General features: G+C 27.0%; 2 protein-coding genes across 5 annotated transcripts in view; one reads left to right on the top strand and one right to left on the bottom strand.

The window, feature by feature from the left end:
- The window catches only part of LOC132934999 (uncharacterized), a 33,819-nt gene extending 32,319 nt beyond the window's left edge, over nucleotides 1–1,500 (top strand). Inside the window, 1 exon segment of the mRNA XM_061001432.1 lies at nucleotides 187–1,500. Coding sequence (XP_060857415.1) covers nucleotides 187–569 — 383 coding nt within the window. The 3' untranslated portion in view covers nucleotides 570–1,500.
- A 3,097-nt stretch (nucleotides 1,501–4,597) lies between these two features.
- Nucleotides 4,598–21,935, bottom strand: LOC132936616 (heterogeneous nuclear ribonucleoprotein L-like). 4 transcript variants are annotated; one of them, XM_061003370.1, is made up of 18 exons: nucleotides 21,757–21,934; nucleotides 21,299–21,470; nucleotides 20,536–20,636; nucleotides 18,441–18,502; nucleotides 18,030–18,096; nucleotides 17,443–17,531; nucleotides 17,242–17,332; nucleotides 16,484–16,550; nucleotides 16,309–16,359; nucleotides 14,602–14,655; nucleotides 14,140–14,193; nucleotides 13,903–13,957; nucleotides 13,242–13,362; nucleotides 13,060–13,178; nucleotides 12,135–12,264; nucleotides 11,112–11,223; nucleotides 10,949–11,053; nucleotides 4,600–5,437 (listed from the first exon to the last, which is right to left on the bottom strand). In XM_061003370.1, the coding sequence occupies exons 3-18, from the start codon at nucleotides 20,599–20,601 to the stop codon at nucleotides 4,980–4,982; spliced, it is 1,701 nt and encodes a 566-aa protein (XP_060859353.1). In that variant the 5' UTR covers nucleotides 20,602–20,636; nucleotides 21,299–21,470; nucleotides 21,757–21,934; the 3' UTR covers nucleotides 4,600–4,979. The 4 variants fall into 4 exon arrangements, with proteins under 4 accessions (XP_060859356.1, XP_060859355.1, XP_060859353.1 ...); XM_061003373.1 differs by lacking the exon at nucleotides 14,602–14,655 and having other exon boundaries at nucleotides 4,598–5,437; nucleotides 21,757–21,935; XM_061003372.1 differs by lacking the exon at nucleotides 21,299–21,470 and having other exon boundaries at nucleotides 4,599–5,437.
- Between the last annotated feature and the right edge of the window lie 2,226 nt (nucleotides 21,936–24,161).

Genomic DNA, 24,161 nt, shown 5'->3' with positions numbered 1-24,161 from the left:
TGTAGGTGTTTGATGAGAAGAAGAGTCGAAAATGTGTTATTTTTCAAAAGTAGGGGGGATATTATGCTCCCCCTCTCAGAGAGGACCAATGAACTATCCTTCTTAATATAATAAAGGACGACATGACGTTATATACACAGTATTTATAAGGTGACAATAACACACCGTTATTCGCATATTTTTCAGTACCAAAATTCCGGTTGGACCACCATCAGATGCCGAAACCGCCTGCTGACGACGGCCGCCGCCACCGCTTCCTGCCGGACATCCGGACGGGCCAGGACATATCCGGCGGGACCACCACCCGGTGCCTACGAAACGTGGACCCGTCTAGGCCAATCACACTGCAGCTGGGCAATGGGCCCTGCGCGCAGGCCATCGACTTGCCCACCGACAAGCTGGACAAGAACAGGCGGTACTTCGTGACGTTCACGATCAAGGGGGCCGGGGATGGCTCGCGCAACAGACACCGTCCACCGGCTCCACCGGCGTTCCGGTCGGACGGTCGCCGCGGCCACGCCGTCGACTGTAATCCGCCGCTCGCCCACACTCACGCTAAAAGCTTTTAGCGTTTTTCTGTTTTTTTCTTCAAACTGCCACCGCATTATAAGTGGACTTTGCATTGGACGCGAAGTGTTTTGAATGTTTCGGTAGCCCGATTTATCACTAAGATATTAGATTTTTACGAATCTAACATTTTGCGCGAGGACGTAGTCATATCCCGCATAGGTATACTCCGTCTTACTCTTACTCATATTATGGGCTCCTAGGCCACTCTGTACGGCTAAACATTAAAATTGCGAAACGTGGACACTTTGTATACGGTTGGGTAAAACTTTAGATTGTAGAATGTGGATTGTGGACACTATGTACTATTATAGGTATACGAATTATACACATAAAGTATAGGTATTTTAGGCAGTGTTTGGTAAGTTCCTTATAAAAATGAATTCGTTCCTTTGTTGTTCCTTTGGAAAATGAACGAGTTCCTTTTTTAGTTCTAAATAAGATAAAAATTATTATTTAATCATAAATGTATTTTTTTTGCATACTTCTTTAATTTTTAATTATAATATACACAAGTAGGTACATATTTTATAATTGTATTTTGAGATTTTCCTCAAAATTAAATTGTTGGCCGACCTATGTCTTATCGTCTAATTTATAGCTTATCGTTTATTGTTATAAATAATTATATTTTATATAGGTACTCATTTCTATATAAAACTTATAACTTATGAGAAATATTAATAAAGTGACTAATGGCTAATGAGTAACAATTAACGTCGGTACTAGATAACGATCACTAATTGGCAATTGGCAATATACATTTTACACATTAAAAATATATATATTAATTTCAATTATTTACATATCTGTGTAAATTATTGGAAATAGAAAGGAACGAAAAATGTTGTTATTTTTCTTTGAAGAAAAGAACTCGTTAATTCTCTCGTTCTTTTCTTTATAAAAAGGAATTCGTTCCAGGAATCCGTTCCTTCCAAAACACTGATTATAGAGTAGTATAAAATGGTCTGAAGTCATGACTAATTATATTAAAAATGTTGATAAGTTTAAATACCGTTTTGTACATCCAATTTAGTAGGTACTTTAATCATAAATGTATAATTATAATTTTTTATATATATTATAGGCAACACCAATTATGATGGTAATATAATATAATACAATTAAAATTAAAATATTTATTATAGCACGAAGTTTAGTAGTTACCAGCTAACCTGTTCAGTTAAAAAACTGATTATTTTGGTTTGTTTATATACTATTTATAACATATTTAAATTACTTTTAAATATCAAATAAATAAAAATAATGTTTAATTGTCATCAAACTTTATAACATTATATATATGTGTAGGTACATATATTTACATAATATTATATAATTAAGTTACTTATGTAAATAATAGCTAGTACAAAATCTCCGAGTTTCTGAAATGAAAATTTTTACCAGATCGAACAAAATGTCTGCGTTTTGCAATGTATATTTTTACCTGACCGTTATCATTAATATGTTAATACCATATTATGTCCCGACGTAGCGTTTTTTGAGTTCAGCAGGCCCAATTTTGTGTTGTTAGATTTAATATTAGAGTGAATTGGCCTAGAAAACATTACCCATGATCTCTCGTTGGTTTTTACAATATGTGTATTAATAAGTGAGTTAAGAGAATTTTTCCTTAAGGGCAGGTGAGGTAAGAGTCTAACAGCGCTAGTACCTCATCGCGTTATAAAAAATACAATCTTTCAATTTTAAAGTTGATTTCATGAAGATTACGAAGTTTAATAGTATGTTGTATAATGTTGATTGTTGGTTACACTTTAGGATATCAAACACAGCAGTAATCACTATCCGAAAAGCTATTCAGTTATTTACCCGTATTTTTTTAAATCGACGATAACTCAACGGCCTAGTTAACCCGCCTAAATTGCTCAAAATAATTTCAAATAATTTCAAATTAGGTAAATAAATGTTTTATATTTATAATACTATTTCATTTATGAATTATGCTGATTGTATGATACAAATGTGTATTAGCCGATTATGCACTTACCACGGGGAATGTGGGACATGATTTATGGGGAAATGCTTCATGCCTTATTTTGTTAAATAGTTAAAAAGATTTTATAAACATTGTTTGTGATTAAAATATTTAGCAGTTCTAAATATTCATTTTTAAATATGTAAATAATTAATAATTATATTTTGAATATGTGTTAACAATATATCAATCAAAACTTAAAAAACTTATATATGTAGAATGTAGATATAAAACTATAAATAAAAAAAACTTGGTGTCAGATCTTGATAAAATTAAAATAATTGAATTCCTTTCTACGGAATTTGTTTGAAAATTTTCATTAGTTTATGTCACTTGCCCCGGTCAAGAAATAGCTTGTATACAACTGTATTAAAAGTACCGGTTTAGCACTTACCCCGGAAAAAGGGGAAAGTGCGACACTTTTTTTTTCAACTAAAATACTATCAAAACACTTTTTTGAATTCTTGATACGTTCATTAATGGATGATAAAAAAACGATGTTCCACGTAAGAATACAGTAAGATGGTATATTCCATTAAACTGAAAATTTTACAAAACCACGTCGTTGTTACCCCACCTGACCTTATGATTTTTTTAAAAAATATTTTACCTGCTCCTAACTAACTTGCAATCAAATTAAAATATTGTGAAAACCCAACGGGAGACCTTACTTTTAAGCTTTATAGTTCATAATAGGTCAAATTACTTAAATATTTAAACGAACAAGACGTAAAAAAATTGGAACCATTGAACGTAAGTTTGGCATGTTATGCACATTATTAGTAAGACGGAGACAACACTCCCGGGTACCTACGTCCTCCTAATGTATTTGATGTAGAGTACCTACCTAGCTGTGTATCAATCAAAATTAAAAATGCGGCTCGACGAATTCTACAATATTATACAATGTATATATGTATATAATAACGCATATTGTTCGTGTCTAGTTATATACGAATCTAGTGATTAAAACGAAATAGGTGTGGCCAGCAGACTATCATAATATTAGACATTTTTCTTAATATTGTTACTATAGTCTATAATTACCTATGGGCTATGCATAATATCATCTGAGATTGGTAAAACTCGAGCGGCCACTTGTCGTTTGGATCTTCTGTGATATACGAAATCAAAATCGTAGGTTGATATTATTCGTAGACGTGTTCCTAGGGCCTAACCCCCCCCCCCCCCTATTGAGTTGTAGGTACGCAGTAATTGTAGCTGCCCATGTATAATTTATCCAACTTTTTCATAGTATAGTTCCAGGCAGCTAACGGAGTAGGAAAATCCGTGTCATATTATATTATTCCGCTTCTCATAAGACTCTTTTGCATCAGATTTCGTTCCTTCGGTGGATTATAATAATATCATAATGGCGTAATCTATCTACTATTAAAATCCTATCACCAATCACGAGAGTTCGATTAACTAAAACATACCATTTTCGAGTGTTGTGATAAATAACGCGATGGTTACCAATGTAAAAATTTAGAAACAACAATTTTAATATTTTTATCATTTTCCCATTTCACCCACATTTTGTCAAAATGGTAGACCTATATTATTATACACAATTGTTCTATAAAATATTAAAATGTATACAAATTATACTTATACAGACTGCTACTATTATCGTTATATATAATATATTTTTTTTTCGATAAATTCGTAATATTCTAAAATTTTGGAATAAAAGTTTGATCGTCATCATAAAACATTACATAAACAAAATACACATTTTTATACAAATTTCCAGTTAATCAAATAACTACTCGGAAACTGTTATTTTAAATTGTAACGGTTGACGAGTTCCAAGATAAACTGAACGAGTTAAACCTCTCTTATACAATATACACACATTTTTTTTTATGTTCAAATAATAAGAATAGGAACCCACAAATGTTTTACATTTTATATTGACAAAACATTTTTTTTAAATTGTTCATTCTTGATGAAAATACCAATAATTGTACAATATTTTCTTTTTAACCTATGATTATAATAATAAAATAATTAACAATGTAATTAAAGTTGTTATTATTTAATATATTTATTTTATATAATTGTTATTATTATTTCTGTAGTTGTTAATATTAAAATTGTAGTATAAAATAGTACAATTTATAAATATTATATTTATTAATAAATATATATATATCAATACACATAAGTAGTATGTAGCAAAATTATTATAACCAAATCATTTAGAAAAAAAAAATTTAAATACCTTTTTAACAGAAAATTAATAATAAATTAATCTTTTATAAGTTACCTACTTTCTATAGCTATTCTTTTGTCGTTATTGAGCAATGTTCATAAAAACAGTTATTTATAAAATACCTATGTCATAAATTTTTTTTTTAAATAGCTAGTATGCAAAATCATAAAATTAACAATACAAATTTAAAATTTATGATTAATTAACTTCTGTTTTGATCACTAAATCATCTTCTGTTTTGATCACTAAATCATCTTCTGATTCAATCACTATAATATCTTCTGTTTTGATCGCTTTATCATCTTCTGTTTTGATCACAATAAAATCATAATCTGTTTCTATCACTTTATAATCTTCTATTTTGATCCTTTTATTATTTTCTGTTTTGATCAATTTATAATCTTCTGTTTTGATCACTTCATTACTATCTGTTTTGATCTCTTTAATATCTTCCATTTCGATCAGTTTATTACATTCTGTTTTAATCACTTTATGACCTTCTGTTTTAATCACTTTATTACCTTCTGTTTTAATCACTTTATTACCTTCTGTTTTTATCACATTATTATTTTCTGTTTTTATTGCAACCTTTTCAAGTATTGGTAGTACTTCAGAAATAAATGCCAATTTCAACACGTAATCCTTCTTATTGGTATCTAAAATAATATAAAATAAATAAACTTATATAAACTTAACATACAATTTTTGCTATAGACAAATTTATTCCAAATCCATATGTAAGATTTAAATCTAATACCATCATATTAAGATGCACTTATGAAATATGAAATTATATTTTTGTCAAATGTATGTACTAACTAATGTTTTGCATCTACAACTTCATTATCATTATACTTACAAATGGCAGGGATATTCTCAGAGCATACAAGATGGTAAGACATATAATTAATACCCTAAAAAACCAGTCTGGAAATTTAGCAAGTTAAGTGCATCAAACCACTTTGTTTGTCTAATAAATTATTTTAAAGTCGTAAATTAAACTACTACATACTTATAAAATTTTAAGTTTTTTTTTAAAAAGAAAAAATTGCAGTCAACCCAATGACCAATGACAAATTGGGTACATTTTAGATTCTGAGTAGGCCAAGTTCCATCAATTCTAGTGTAATTTTACACGAGGCTCCACCTAGATTTTCAAACCCTCATATCTATGCTTTCTTTAAAGACTTTTTAAATTTGAAACATAGATTACGCTTAAAGAGCTGAGGGGACATTGTACAAATTTGAGCCCTTAATAATAAGCTTATTCAAAAGGAGAGCATTTTTGTTACATATTGACTAACTGACTGATCATCAAAATTATAACATACTTCCCATATACATAAAAACGTGAAATTTGGAACAAAGGTAGGTCTTGTTTTATAGTGCAAGTAAAGCAAAAAATGTAAAAATTGCATTTTTCTCAAAATTAGTGGCACTTGAGTGGTATTTTTAAATTTTACAAAACCAGCATATTATAGTGCCTCATAAAATCAAAAAACAATGCCTACCATGCAAAAACAAATAATTAAAACATTTTATTGGTTTTTTTTAAAAATTATTGTAGAAAAAAAATTTTTGCTTGGTCAAAAAATTTGAAAATGTAATACAAGGTTCCTCTTGTAGTAAATTGAAATTAAAAAAAAGTAAATCCATAGTAATTTTTGAAGAGCTTCTGAAGTTTGAATGTTGAATAATTCGTTGAAATCACAAAAATTGGAATTTAATTTTAAGTTAGCAATTCATAACAATTTTTCTATTTCTATCTAGGATTTAAAAATATAATATAAGGTTCCTCATAGCTTTACCTACCCCTAATAAAAAAAATATTATTTTCATTTAATAATTTTACATACATCCATACATGATAAAAATTTCAAAATATTTTGAGCTATTAATAGACATTAGAATTTTTTTTTTTCTATAAATCTCAATAAAATTTTATTTTAATAGCATTTAGTTTTCAAATTCAGTTCGCCCGCAACGTTCAACATGAACACACGCAGTCGTAATCGTCCGCGCTCTGTTATCATATCGCTATTATATAATTGGTCACAATAACATTACGTCATTATCATGCCGCATATACCTAAAACAACGAAGCGAAACCTATCGAACAGTTCGCCCAGTCAAATCGACAAAAACACAAAAGTTTTTATCACCCCGAACCGTTACGCCGTACTCAACACCGATGAAGACAATATACTCACCACACCTACAACTAGCACCACGGAAGATCCGGACCGACCACCTCACAAAGTCCACAACGCTAAGTCGTGGCCCCTATATCCACATCAAAAACATATCCAACTTCTCAGCATTCAACACCGTCCTAAAAAATATCACCGGACCCAACGGTTTCACCTGTAAGTCAACTCCGTCATACCTCATTGTACAACCCATCGATAAACAAACTTACAATGCAATAATAGATCATTTACACGAAACAAGCGCTAGTTTTCATTCGTTTACCCCCCCCAAAGCCATCGCACATACAGAGTCATCATCAAAAATGTACATCATTCCACCTTACACACCGATATTACTTCTGCTCTTACTGAACTGGGACATTCAGTCAAGAGTATTTACAATGCCAAAAATAGGAACAACTGCCCACTCTCAGTATTCTTTGTAAATATCCGCCAGCAAGAAAATAACAATGATGTCCATGACAATAGTGAAAATCGAAAAACCAATCAAAAAAATACGTGGCCCACCGCAATGCCATATTTGCCAAGACTATGGACATACAAAGAATTATTGCAGCCATAAAGCTCGATGCGTCAAATGTGGTGAAAACCACCTGACAATCGAGTGAACCAAGGACCAAAATAGTCCATCCGAATGCGCCCTATGCGCTAAAGACCACACCGCAAACTTTAAAGGATGCCCAGTCTACAAAGCTGCCTTCAAAAAAACCGTCAATCCAGCCAAAGGATCTGATTCCAACACCTATCAAAAAACCAAATCTTACGCTGAAGCCACCAAAAATCATCAAAATTTACACGCAGAACTCAAAATCACCGACACTCTCAAGTCTTATTTCAAATTTAAACTCACTAATAACTCCCCTTATCTCCCTTCTTTCGTCAGTCCTAAAAGCACTCACAACTAATAGCATTCTATAATCTTATCTTATCGACCAGACAATTCTCATTAAAATTAAATTAATAATTAAAGTTTATATTTATATAATATCTTATCTCCCATTATTTTTCATTCCACAATGACATCATTATTATTTTCTGTTAACCGTATCATTATTATATAAATAATACCTTGCAATAACGTGTAATATGTTGACACATTGTAAGTTTAAATAAATAAAAAAAAAAAGATTTAAAATTTTGACAAAATTCATCAAAATCTCGAAAATTTGTAAATTAGTTTGTAGTTAAAATTGTATAGAATGTTCAATTTTTATAGCCAAGGATTGAAAATTTAAAACCGTTTTGAGAGGATGCTATACTCACATGCATTGTCTCCGTCTTACAATTGCACAACATAGCAAAAACTGTTTTGCGTGGGAAAGAACCAAGAAGTCTACAATCATAACTAAGAAATGAGATTTTCACCACATAAAAAAGAAAACTTGCACGTTGTTTTTATTTTTTTGATATCATTTATATCAAAAAAGTTTTTAAAGTTTGAAAAACACAAACAATAATGGTTTTTGAAACAGTATGAACTTTTTTCATATAAGTGATATCAAAAAAATAAAAATAACGTTTCACAGTCAAAGTTTTAATTTATATGTAGTGAAAATCTCGTTTCTTAGTTAGTAGCCTTCTCAGTTCTTTCCCCGCGCAAAACAGTTTTTACTATGTTGTACATTTATAAGATGAAGACAACACATGCGGGTCCACTTAACCAAAATATCTAAAATGTATATATATAGGTTTTTTTTTTAGATAGTTTAAATTCAAATTTGGACAAAATAAGATATTTAAATGAAGAATATAGATTTTAGTTATTTGGTTGTAATTTAAAAATATTATTAGTGGGTACTTTCAAACTTTTAAAGAATATTATATTGCACAATGGCATTTTCAAATGCAATTTCTTTGCCAAAAATTAATTCATCAATTTTAAAATTACCATATTAATACATCTCACAAAAACTAATTGTTTAATAAATAATTGTATTTCATTTTAAAATTTTAATTAAATAGTAAGATTGTTCAAATATATAATTATAAATTATTAGATTCTGAGCGAAGCGATGAATGTATTGATTTTACAATGATGTGTGTTTTATTTTTTATTTTTGTGTCTGTCATCATCTTTTAGGACAGTAAAAGTGCTTGGATTTTCTTCAACAGTAACTTTTCTGATAGGAAAGTGATTATAGTTGGTACTTTGGGTTGGTCAAAAGTAAAAATGTCCCAGTAGTTTTCACAAGCGACATGAAAAACAAAAGAAAAATTAAGGAAAAACAGGAATTTTTACGCAAAATCTGTTTTCGAGAAAATCGATTTTGGTTTTTGGTGTAACTCTAAAACAAATGACCGTAGGGACATGAAATTTTGACTGAATGTTTATATTAGCATTTTCTATACACCGTAAAATTTACAAAATATTTTGACTCTTTTTGAGCTGTTTACGGCCATTGTCAGTTTTCAATTTTTTTAGTTTTTTTTTCTATAAATATCAATAAAATTTTATCTGTTGATTAAAAAAGCTTGAAAATTTAATAGAAGGCTCCTAGGTTATTGTTTCAAAGGCAGATGAAAAAAATTAAAAATCCTTAGTCACAGTTTTTAATTATAAGCATTTAAAGTTCAAATTTTGACAAAATACGGAAAAATCACGAAAAATAGCAAATTATTTTGAGTTGAGAATTCATAAAAATTTTTCTTTTTAAATCTAAGATTTGAAAATGTAATATAAGATTACTCATAAGTTTGTCTACCTTTATCAAAAAAAAAAATGTCTACAAGAAACTTAAATTAAATTTTTATGAGCGTCTGAACTTTATATTTTTACAACATTTGATATTCACTCGATTTCTCATGTAACAATTTTCTTATTTTATTGTAATTAAAAAACGAATGACTGTAGATACTTGAAAATTTCACTGAATGTTTATATTAGCATTTTCTATATACCATAAAATTTTGAAAATAATTTGACTCTTTTTGAACTGTTTACGGACATAGTCAGTTTTCAATTTTTTTAGTTTTTTTTTCTATACATTTCAATAAAATTTTATTTGTTGTGTAAAAAAGCGTGAAATTAATGCAAGGCTCCTGATATAATGTTACAATTGCAGTTGAAAAATATTAAAAATAAATAGGCACAATTTTTTTTTATAAGCATTTAAAGTTCAAATTTTGACAACATTTATCAAATTTATAATTTATTAATTATTTTGTAGTTAAAAATGTATAAAATGTTTAACTTTTATGGCTAAGGATTGAAAATTTAAAACAAGGCTCCACGTAAATAGGTTATATATAAATTACTTTATTCACAATAATATCATCAAATATACTTATTTCATAGGCTCCTATCATAGGCTGACTGACCGTTTTCGCTCAGAATCGTTTTTCTTATACAATGATATTCTATCATTGAATTCAAATTTAACACTATCCATTACAGTGACCCACTAGTAACCTACTGTACAGCAGAGCAACATCCACTTATCCATCTTTTTTTATTTTGGATTAGTATGATTTGGTTTTTGCTGCTAGAATATTATACTCTGTATTATTTATTGAATCAATTTAAGTGTTTTGTAACATTGATCATACACTGACTAATATATTAATCGATTGGACGACATAATGTATATACTATATACATTATACATTACATTACACTGTTGATATGGATATGGTTTAAATTACCTGGTTAATATCTACACTACCCGTATTGGCAACATATTATATACTTACACTATTTTACAACTATGCACACAGAACATAATATTACGATTCTTTTTAAATATAATCTATGACGTGTCGATGTATAAAAAAAGACTTAATTTTAATTTCATAAGACTATTGTACAATAGAATTTAACGCTTAGCTATAAAATAATCATTAGGTCCTTGATAAATATATAAAATACAATTATTTTATTAAAGTAAATTGTTTTTTTTTATGGAAACACTTGTTTTCATTTAAAAAAAGATCAAACAAAAAAATGATGTGTACACGTACCTTTATTCCAAAAAATGGCATAATTAATTGCCATTACAGCTTCAATAGCTTCACTCACAGTGGAAAACCAAATTTCACCACTAATCGTCAAACTTCTTTTAGGATCTATGAACAAGAAAATAAAATAAAACTATCTATTTACATGATAATGCTAACAGAATACCTTTGGGAGTCAGAAGTTTGACCTTAAAATTTTTGTTTTTAATTGTTTTTTTAAACAGTGAAATAAGTTTCTCTGCATTCATACTCGGCGGAGCGCCTACAAACTGGAGCACCTATAATAATAATCAAACAAATTATAAATAGTAATTAGGTGATAAGTTCATTTTTATACATTGATACAAATAATACACAATTCAATACATTTTTATATTCATAAATTAATGTTTTAAAATGTAAAAAAAAATAATAAATTATCACGATTCAACAAAAAAGTATGCACAGTTTTTTTATTATATGTGCATAGTAAAGGTGAATATTAATGTGAAACAATATGCATGAGAACGGTTGATAAGTTATAGAGAACTATAAATTTAATTTTTACCTAAGTAAAATTTTATATCCAATATTAAATCACAAATGTAATATGTATGGCTCATAATTTATATATATTTTTTAACTTGAATACTGATTTCACTGGGTGCATAAAAATATATTATATTTACCATAATATAGTATATACAAAAGTACATTAATTATGATTTATTACAAGTAAGTTTTATTTAATAATATGTAGTTGAAGGACCTATCTAATTACCTACATGTGGTTTCTATAAAAAAAATATAATAATATATGGAGGTAGATCCAAATATGATAACTGATGAACATAAATAATTTATTACTTTTAAGTTTAATAAATAACTACATGTAACATGTTAAATCAAATAAAAAAACATGGAAATATGTGTATTTGACCATTTTCAATCTTTATAGATATAACTTAGATTAGGTATTCAGGTATTCTACTTTAACTAAGCTACCTTCAATATAATTGAATAAAAACTAACATTAAAAATAGATTTAGTATTCTTGAAGGAGTAGTCTCTGATTTAAGTAAATCAAGCACACAATTAAAATATATGTTCTGTACCAATAAATTCAAAATAATTTGATTTACTTTAGGTAGGTTGGTTACTGAATTAGTATATTATATTTAACAATTATTATTTATTCTGTTATACGTACTCTAGATGGCGGAGGACTTGATACATGTAGTGTCATTTTTCGATCATAAACTACATATGATGGTGATCCATCGGACAAAACAAATGGATTGATACAACGATTTTTTATCTTCTTATCATCTTTTAAATACCTAAAAACAATACATAAAACCATATTGGTAATTAAAACATGTAGAACCTTAAGAGGATGCTACCCATACATTTGTTGTCTTACACACTTACAACATAGCAAATTTTCGTTCAATAGTATGCTGTTATTTTTGATATTAGAGTGAATTTACCTAGTATAACATTCTTAGATAATAACATTATCTGTGCTTAAGCGTTGGCTTTTATTCAATATTTAAATTTTCAAGCGAGATATGATCATTTTTAATTTTTGATATTTCACATACACATATCTTACTTGAAAATGAAAATATTGAAAAATCACTAAAATTATAATAATAGATCAATTCACTCTAATATTAAAACTAATAACATACTATTGAAACTAGTGAACGGAAATTAGCTATGTCGTGCATGTGTAAGATGGAGACAATAATTGCACGGGTAGCGTCCTCTTAAGCCACTAAGCGATACTGTATATATGAAGTTAGTGGTACGGCCAAAATTTTTAATTGGGAGGGGGTAGGTTAAGGGTTTAACACCTTTTTTTTTAGTCATAAGTGTTAGGTAAACTTGAGAAATGATAATTGTAAGTTGTATCATATAATGTTAAGTGATAAAATATGTTTGTTCAATTGTTGTCTAGTTATGCTTATGTAACACCCGCCAACGTTGATTGCTTTATTCCTAACACACTCAAAATTTGACTATGGTACTGAATATAGTAAGAAAACAAAATTGGCGAGTACCATAAAATATAAAAATAGATAATAGACATCAGTGATCACTGATTAAGGTTTAAATAAAATATACTTTACTGGAATGATAAGTTGAATCCGTGCGATAGATAATGATGTTGAACTTGAGCAAATGTATTGATATCATTGCATTTACTGATTTGAACTTCGGCAGAATTTAACTCGCGCGAATAATTAATCTAAAAAATAAATAGCAATCAATAATAATTATAATATAATACATTTAAAAAAAAATACCATACATTAGCCACCGTGGCGTACAAAGACAATAGTCTGAAAAGTCGATTGCAATTGCTTTTGGCCGGGTCGAGACCCCGAACAGACAGAATAGAAAATTTTTCGGAACATGAAATGGTAGAGAGTCTGAAAATATTTTTTATCAAAACACAAACATTCATTACTGACATAAATGAATACTCAAACACAAGCACGTATAGCCAATATTGATGGTACTCTTTCCCTTTAATACTGGGTACACACATAGAAAAATAGTAAACAAAATCACCTTTCCCATCTAAATTGATTAAAAACTAATTAAATTGTTTTGTTCTATTAGTGGCACATCTTAAAACGGCACTAAATAGCTCAACTCGTTGCGTCTGTTTCAAATAATATATTTTACACAACAGAGAAATATCTAACAGATAAATTGTTTTATGAAGTTAAAGGGATAGTAAACATTCACTGAATCACCATCTTAAATGCAATTTATCCGAGCCAAGATTACAGGCCATCTCGCACAAGTCTCACGTTTATTATTTTTCGTGGTGTTGCCATACGGGGGTGAACCTTTTGCATAATACTTTCTCTTGCACAAGTCTCACTCTAGTTTACAAGTTACAATAAGTACAGTATTGATCATAGGTGCCCAATCAGATTGAACACATATTTATGTATACATACGTTTTACGGGTCTTACTGTTTGCGGTCATAACAAACTGTATTGTTTTAGTTTTTTCTGAAAAAATTAAAAATTAAAAATGAATTGTATTGAACTATAATTATATATTACACATATTATACAGTATAATACAATGTAATCCGCAAAATAGTAAATAAGAATTATCAACACAATAAACCAATAAATCAAGTGATTTATTAGCTTATGGTAAAAATACTTCTAGTTTGTAAAAAAGTTACCTGGTGCAAGGGATTTACCAGCAGGTTTAATAAAATCAAAGTTTTCAACCAGTTCTGAAATATTAAATTGTATTAGATCGATTTTAAACGAAACCCATATTATTATTCTAACATACTAAAATATTTGAAACCTCAATCGTCTGAAAACAAAATATGAAGATATTATATGCATTATATATATTATGTTTCATGAATGACATATTGTTTTCAATGTCAATTGAATTTTTATTGTTCTGTATTATGTAGGATACACACGCTTGAAATTATTAGACTGTTACCTTTTTATACAATTTTTATGATCCTTGTGGGTTAATAAAAAATAAAATAATAATAATAATAATAATAATAATAATAATAAATATATGCAGTAAATACAGAGGGAAATAAAAAATAATATCCATATTTTATTTCTATTTCAAACAATTGAAACTTCACTGTATCTTTATTAAAATAAAAACTGACCCCAAGTTGTATCGTGTTTTGAAATATTTCTATTTTTTAGATTTTGAGGTGAATCTAAAATACAAACAAATTTGGGATAAATATGGTTTATGAGACTAAATTAATACATTGATCTAACCTGAATATCATAATTATTTATAGCAGGGCATGCTCAGCTTTTTAAAGGGGAGGGAGGGGTGTGCATGGGGCAAATTCACTGTATTTTATACTTTTTTATTACTAAGAGTATTGTTTGTTGTGGTCCCTCTCCTCACCCAATAAAACATTTTTTAATACACACTGTGGGGAGGGGTAATACATTATTACTGTTAAGATCCCGTTATAACAAAAAATTGTATTCCTACAGGTGCTAAATAATTTTAATAGTACTTTAAATACTGGAATATTGTAATTTTTATTTTTAAAGAGGTTAAATATTATATTTATAAAAATGATCTCTTTTCCCTCTTTTCTTAGTATTGCACATACATTGTAATATCATTAGATGATTCCTCTTAACAATTTTTATTTTATTATAATGTTTATATGTTAAGTGGACGTAACACATGCATTTGTTTCGTCTGTCTTGATTTAGCGTTTAGCTTCGTTACTTTAAAAATTAGAGTGAACCTATTATTTAACTCGATGATAAGAACATTATCCATTATCATGGATGGTTCAATTTTTCAGCAAATGCTTATATAATATATTAATATAGCATAAATTAAAAACGCTCATAACTCACTTAAAAACTTAATTATCGTAAGAAATTCATGTCCAAACATAAATAATATTCTTACCATCAAGTTTCATAATAGGTCAATTCACTCTTATTTTTAAACTAGTGAAGCTTACGATCTAGCTGATCTTTTGAGTGTAAATTTGATATGTCACGCACTAGTAAGACGGACACGGCAAATACCAGTGTTAATCTTTACTTAATAAGTACCTATATAAATCTTAGTATTTATGTTCAACTAATACCAGAGTTGACAAGATGACATTATTAACATTGCCCTGGTCGCCAGTATCATTCACTGTGTATTCACTTTGATGGTTCATAATTTTGACTGGCAATGAGATAATGTTTTGAAATATATTGAGGGTGATCAGGTACTGTCTCAAAAAGGCAACTATTTAATTGGTTTTTTAATTTTATTTATTGTTTTGGTATTAATTTTTCGAAATAGTCGACTGGACTTTTTCTGGTGTGGCAACACAGAATATGCTTTCATAATTCCAACGAAACTTAACATGTTAACCATTAACACACAGTTTGTGTAGAATTGGGATCCGTAATTTCTAGTTATTCATATAAAAATATGGTACATTCAATATTAATATTGATATAAGTATTTTTTTGTTACAGTAAACTTCCATATAACGAACTTCAATTTAACAAAATTTTTATGTTTAATGATTATTTTTGAGAACCATGACCTTCATTGTTAATCATGCGTAAATTCTATTTAACACATTTTTTTCCCCATGTGGACGTTTCACTGTATTTAATTTTTTTAATTTTAAGCTATCCTATAGAAACAATAATTTAAAACACACAATAGAAAAAATAAGTCAGACACCCTTACTTCCCCCACCCATTATGTGAGTACGCCCTTGATATATATTATATTATTATAGTATATTCATGTTAAAAGTTTTTTAAATCAGGAAATTATATAAATATAGGAATTATAAGTTAAAATATAATATGATAAGTTTTGTTACCTTTTAAAACAGTGACAATAGATTTCAGTGTAGGTAAACCATTAACATAATCTAGTGGTATACAAACAGTTAAAGATATATTAATGCCTTTATAAGTGTAAAAATAAATAATAAAATAAACAGTCTTCAAAATATTTTTATGTATTCTCCTATATAATATTACAAATAAACATACCTAATAAGGGTGACTTTGAGTAATCCCAAGTTAGTTCGTCATTATTTAATACATTTACCCTGGAAGGCTGAAATAAACATAATATGTAAATATTCATTAATTTAAAAATAATACTTTTCACATATTTCTATTGATAAAAATCGAACTTGAACTCCAAATAATTATATTATCCTATAATTAAGTTAACACAGTAGACAAACAAATGAGCTTGATTAAATTAAATGGGGACAATCATATTTTAGAATTTGAGTTTATAAGGTTATTATATTAACATTTTTATCATCACAATGGCATATTTTTAAGTTATTATATAGTGATTAAATCTGCAATTTGATCCATTAACAAATAAATTATGTCTTAATTAATTCATAATTAATCTCATTTATAAAAACAAATTTTTGATGGGTAAGAATAATTATTTTATTTTAAATAATAAAATTAATTTGATAAAAATGTCATTCAACTTACTCTAAATGAATAATATTTTCAAAAAACAAATTTTTTATGACAAAAGTTGTTTAAATTTAGAATTTTGAGTAATTAAACATTTGTTTAATTATTTAATTTACACGGGAGACGTGTTTAAGTAGTTAAGTGTTAGTAGGGTATTATATATTCAGGAGAAAAGCCAGAACTTTCCTAGCAGTGGTCCAATTATTTGACGATCACAAAAAGTCTATGGATACCATAAAATTAATTTATCAAATTATTACAATAATAAGAAGGTAATATTTTCAGTTTAAGTTTAAAATACATACCTTAGCATATTCAGCCTTCAATGATATGTAATCTAAATTTATATAATTAGATTCACCAAATACTTTTGTTGCAAATTCTTCCTTGCTAAATGTATGAACAGTTGAATAGTTAAGAAAACAATTTAAAATAAAAACATTCATTTTAGCTTTAAATAGTCGAGTATTAAATATAAATAAAATATTAATGAACTAAAAGGATATTCAACAAATGCTCTGAGTTGTCCAAACTTTCTGTATATAACAATTCTTAGTATTTCTCCATGAATGCTCAGTACTGAATACAATACATGCTGAAAATGGTTGAAAGTCATTATTCTGTTTCATATATTAAATCATTATCAACTATTGTCGGTTCATTTTAAATAAATAACATAATTAATTAATGGTATTTACTATTTTGAGTACCTAAGTCTTAGGTATTATCAAATATGTGTTTGAAATTGAACTTGATAAAATGTTTATTTGTAACAGCTTCTTTTCAATTACAAAATAAACTATCATATTGAATAATTTTTTTTTTGTTTCTAACATTGTTTCCTTACTAACTACAAAAGGGTTTTAGACTTTTTAAAACGAAAAATTACAAAAATCGTTGAAACTGAACTATGTTAACTAATATTTTATATATTGTATAAAATATTTTAAGCTTTATCTGTTATTCACTATTATATTCTGTTAAAATAAAATTTACTTTCAAAAACTATTTTGATAATGATGGATAAATATATTATGAATAAATAATAATAGGTATAACTGTATAACATTTGTCTATTTACTATTCTACTTACTGTAGTGACTTTAACGGTAGTCCGAAGAATTTCCAAATGTAACACACGATTCGGGCGACCGATAACACTAAAGATATAAAATTAAACATGGAATAATGTAATTTTTTATTGATCTAAAAATACATCAACAAGTGTATTTTATATATTATCATACCTACTCATATATAGGTAATTTTCAAAATCAGTAGATAAATAACTTAAGATTGTTTGAGTTAAAATAACGAGTTTTTTTTGATTAAAAATAAAATTTAAATTTATAATTCTTTTATATTTACTGAAATTAAAAGATAATAAATAAGTTCAAAAAATTCATAATTTCTAATCACTAAAAAAATTAATTATTTAATATAACATTTGAAATCGCCACTACCTATGCTCTAGATCAAAAATGTTAAAAACAAAATTACATACCTTTTATGTTTATAATTTACTGGATTGGTAATTTTTTTGGGTTTAAAACCATCATACAGGTTCTACAAATCAAAAAAATATTGAAAAATGAATTATATTTACAGAATATTTAAATGCAGTGTTGTAAACATTTTTTTGACCAAATGTATTTTAATTACTAGTCAAATGACAAATACTTTAAGAAAGTATTTAAAATATGTTTTATATTTCTTATTAAAAAAAGTAGGTAAATTAATATAGATAAAAAAGATATATTTATAATAACTATAATTACCACTGTAACTACACAAGTAAATGAATTGGATAACTTATCATGAACCATTTAATTATTAAATAATTGCATTATTTATTACATTTAAGAAACATAATATATTTAAAATAGTCATCTGTTTTCTTTTTTGATATAACACTTCTACTACCACTAAATACAATGATAATTTAAAATGTATAAAATATTACAATTTAAAGTGTACTAGGTACTTACCAGCCACAAAGGCAGGGCCAGGCACCTTATGAAATCTCAAAACCCCTCTTAGTTTTCATTTCTATTTGTTTTTATTATTATTGAATTATATTTGTATAATCCCGGTGTATATGCATATAAATTTATCTGATGACTGTTTAGATCACTACACTTAGTGTCAACAACATTTGTCAGTAAGTTTACAAACTGGGAAAATATGATTAATAATACTATTTAATACCTAGCAGAAATGTACATAACATAAAATCAGTGACATAACTAAGATTAAGATAAAGTATTTCTGCATATTTGGGAATATTTCACGGGTTAGGAAATAATTAGATTTACCATATTTTGGAATAAAAATATTTTATCTTTTTTTATTCTATTTTATATTTAAATAATATTTTTAATTTTTATAAAAAAAAAAATGCAGTGATAGTACTCCTCGTAGTACTTTTATGTCGTTGTGCTGTTAAATATTAGTTTACCTAACCTATACTGATATCAACATGTTTGTTTATTAAAAATCCAAATATATTTCAGTTTTTTTAATTTTTTTAATGAATAAAATAAAAAATTTCATAATTTTTAATAGAATATAAATCTGGACTTTATTCATAACTAATATAAAGTATATAATATTAAATTATTATTTACAACCTAATAATTTTATATTTTTATTAAACAATGAAATTAAAATGTTATGCAAATTATCACTTTTTATTTATAGATTTGTACATCTGATAGTGGCTAAGCATAACATAAACAATTTTACTTTTAATAAACTTAATTAATAATCTATTTTACACTTATTTTTAACCCTTTGAGGAGCAAATTGAGAATACACAAGTTACAAAGAGTAAATGGAAAATTAAAAAAATAATTATACATTTTAGAGCAATGACATATAAATAAATGTTCAAACTAAACATAGGTATACAATAAATATGTTATCTTATAAGATAAAATTCTAAAATAAAGAAAAATATTGATAATATAAATATAAGTTAATACATCCCATGCCAACATTTTAAAAACTTCATTGCTTGTCAAAAAGTTAATATTTTAGTAAGTTTATTATTATCAATTTTAAAGATAAGAACATTATCTAGTGCTAAACGAAGGCTTTTTATGATTTTTAAATTTGAAGCAAGTTAAAAGTAAATTAAAAAACTTGCTTTAAAATTAATTTATCATAAAAAGCCCAGGTGGGGCCCAAGATAATATTCATGATGCATTGTATCCGAGCTTTATCAATAGGTTGTTAAAAACCTTTTCTACATTGACTAACTACATACATAAAAACAATATGAATTTAAGGGAACAAAGTTATTAAAATATAACGCCAAAGCTTTTACTTAACTTACTATTAATTCATAATTTAAAACAAAAATAATAATACAAGAAAATACTTTACACAAAAAATTGCCCCTTTTCTCTTTACATTTGTTTATTATAAAATTGTATGTACCTAATTCATTAATGATTATTGATATGTAATATGTATGTGACAATAATTTAAAACCTTGGTCCTCCACACGAGTTATTTCAGAGGCCCAGTATTTTAATGAAAGAAAAACCAATAAATTAGAATAAATAAATGTTTATATATAATATGTATTATATTACCCATATTATATTATTCTCCTCCTCTTGGATGTAAGAAACCCACGAATTCCAGGTATTGTTCATCATTATACAAAACCAAATGATAAGTATTGCAGGAAATTCTGAAAGTTAAAATAAAATATTATCAGTAAGTAGAATAGATATTCTGTTGTAAACATTAGTATATTACATCTAATATTATTATTATTAAGGATGATCATCAAAGTTCATTACTAATCATGACATTATACAACATTTAAAAAAAATATATAATAAGGTACCTACTTGGTAACAGATCCTATAAAACTTAAGTTAAATTTACAGCACCTATTCCATTAGATTTTCTACAATCGTTATAGGTTATTATTATACTGAGATAAACAAAATTGGGTTGACCATTTCAAAGAGTTGTGCAAAATAACAATGAATAATATGATATTTATAATAATACCTATATAGGATGTATGGGAACAAATGCACCCAAATAAGTTTTTGGGAATTTTTTTTTATCTAAAATGTGTGTTTTGCATGCTGGACATAACGGTAGAAGCAGAAATTAACTATTGTACGTAATTTTAATGTTAATGTTAAAAAAGTAATTAAAAAAAGTCCGGTTGACCAATTCTAATTGCACATGTTAACTCATTGAAATACAAATGTCTCTAAAAAAGAAGTCATTTACGCTCGTAGGTAGGTAAAAAAAAAAATATGCACCCGATTTTAATGCAACACCCACCTATTTTTCAACTAATGAAGTGTTCTGATAAATATAAAATAAACTTACCTCAAGTACAGTTGAAGTAGGTATAAGACTAAGGGTTTGTAAAGAATTAATACTTTCCTCTCAATTGGCAGTTGGTGACGGAACGATTTTACATGTGAAATATATTTTACACCACTAGGTAACACATGGAAAAAAATTCAAAAACGTCAAGTCGAACAATCCGTCGAGCCAACTATAATTGATATAATCGAAATTGAAAAAGATTTAAACGACTCAGACACGACACCTGTGCAGATTGAACACGCAGCAATACAGCATAGGCGTCCGTCGAACAAGAAAGATTCGGAGGGAAATTTCCGTTAAATGTTAACTACAAAGGCTCGGACACATAACGCGGTCTGGTTGTAATTAAATACAGCATTTAACCTTGACCGTCGCGATAATCATATATAATATATACGATATCACAGCCCGCGTTCTGTGTGCTCGGGCCTTAAACTACAATAAAGGTATCATACCTACGACATCCGAAAAGAGAACGACCGCTGAACGATTATTAACTAAAGATTAAACCACGAGCCTGAAGTCACGTCTCATATAAAATGATTATTGGAATTTGGAAATTCGGCGTCGTCGTTATTCGTTATCTGTAGCTGATTTCGGAATGATTGTGCAAAACCATTTACAACTAGCCACAATATTATATAATTCACTTTCTAAAAATAAATCGCAGTTTCGGGCACGGTTGTAGATAATATTAATTATTATCGTGCACGATTTTCAAATAAAAACGGATAGAAAGAAAACAGTTTATATCACTATCATGGATGAAAAATATCATATCAATAAATCAATTTAATTTGGTTTGAAACTTTGAAATAAACAACAAATTACATCACACACAGGACGTCGAATTTTAAAATATTTAAATTTTTAATAATATATTATTAGATACAAATACAATTTCACAACCGACTCAGTGGCGGATGCCGGATACTGACTGGTGACTACTGAGTATAAAATAAATGTATAATATCAATTTCCAATCATATTGTGTACTTCGTAAACATTATTAAAGTAAGGAACACAAATTTACACAATTTAAAAAAAATTCAGAATCTGTGGAACACCACTGATATAGGTTATTATGGTTTAAGTGTTAAACTGTGTCATTATTATTATTATTTTATTTAAATTTAAACTATTTACTGTAAATTTATATATTAAACATTATAATTATGTATATTTTACACTGTATGTTAGTACTATATTGTATATTTAAAATTAAATTGGAATTATATTCCGTTAGGTAAATAAAGTTTATTATTATTATTAATATTAATATATTATTCGTTTTAGAAAAATTGACATACAAAGTTCTTTGAATAATTTTGAATTGGAATATTCAAAATGTACCAATTAGTAATTTAGCTATTTGTTGTGTTAATTATGATCTTATTACTATTAAAGTAATTCATTTTACTATTATTTTAATACAGTATCTAGGTTTAAATGTTTAATACATGTTTGCCAAAAACATTGCATTTGAATATATCATTGTGTGTATAATATACTTATTAGTTATTACTTATACACTTTTAAAGTTTCAACAAATAGCCAAAAATAATATTTTTAAATTATAACAAAATAATTAATATTGTAATTATTTGTGTAATATTTAACTTAGCAAAACTTGAACTTAAAATATTTATGGAAAAAAAACAGTGTTTTATATATTTTATACATTTTTTGGTTACAGTATGAACATTATGAACTACTATAATAAGATACCTAAATACCTTATTTTAAGTCAATCCTTATAAGCTAATTTTCAAAGCTAGGCAAGTTAACTAGTTTTTGTAAGTACATAGTTAATGTAAATTTATCCTAAAAAAGTAAATAATATAAGTAATATATAACTAATAATTGGGTAATTTCAATTAATTTTTACTTCAAAAAGTGCATTTATTACCCTTGTAATATTAGTATAATAATATATATATTTATATTATATAGGTAGATAATTAACTTTTGAGTCATTACCATAGAGATACTTATGGATACAGCATTGTTCAAAAATCTGTAACTTTTAACACAACTGAAATTGTTGTTAACAGCAACATCTCTTTTCACTTATGTTGTAATATTAGTTTCTTTATGAGAAGATTCTATGCGAGTGAGAACCATATAGACATATAATTTCTCTCTCATTTATGATGGCTTAAAAGTGTATGTGTAGTGAAAATAGTAATGCTGAATACATATTATAGGTATTTACCGAAAAACGGAGGTGTTTTAGTATAAATAGGCAATACTTCAAAATAAATTGTGTATAGTAACAAAATAAAAAAAAGTTCAATCCAATCTCGTTGAGTTTAAACTTGAAATAAAAAATTGCGCAATTGTATTTTTTACATTTCTCGGTTCTTTCAAGAACAACTTTTTTTTTTTATTTATTTAAAATAACCATTTATTACAATTAATACAATTACCATGGTTTATCTACCTCCTAGCAAAGCTTGTGTTGGAGGCAGAGAGTTATTTTGGTGAATTTTAATATTTTACAGATAGGTAATATTATTTATCTAAATATATACTAAGAAAAACAGATTTATCAATAAGAACAGAGAAAAAAGAAGAAAAATATAAGAACTGCATTTTTGAAATTTGAATACATTAGTTAACCTAACTTACGAGGAATAATCTATTAATTCATTTGATATTAAATATTTTATAAATTCATTAAAACAATTTGCATATTTTCACAATCTTGAAGATTTGTGTCATAATTTAAATTTTATGTGCTTATAAAAATAAATTATGCCCATTAATTTTTGACATGCTAGGAATTGAAACGTATGAATATACACAAAAAACACAACATTTTAAAATGAATACGTTCATTGCTCCGCTCAGAATCTGA

Source organism: Metopolophium dirhodum, chromosome 1, assembly GCF_019925205.1.
Source record: "Metopolophium dirhodum isolate CAU chromosome 1, ASM1992520v1, whole genome shotgun sequence".
NCBI lineage: Eukaryota > Metazoa > Arthropoda > Insecta > Hemiptera > Aphididae > Metopolophium > Metopolophium dirhodum.
This window is presented reverse-complemented; position numbering and strand designations above follow the sequence as displayed.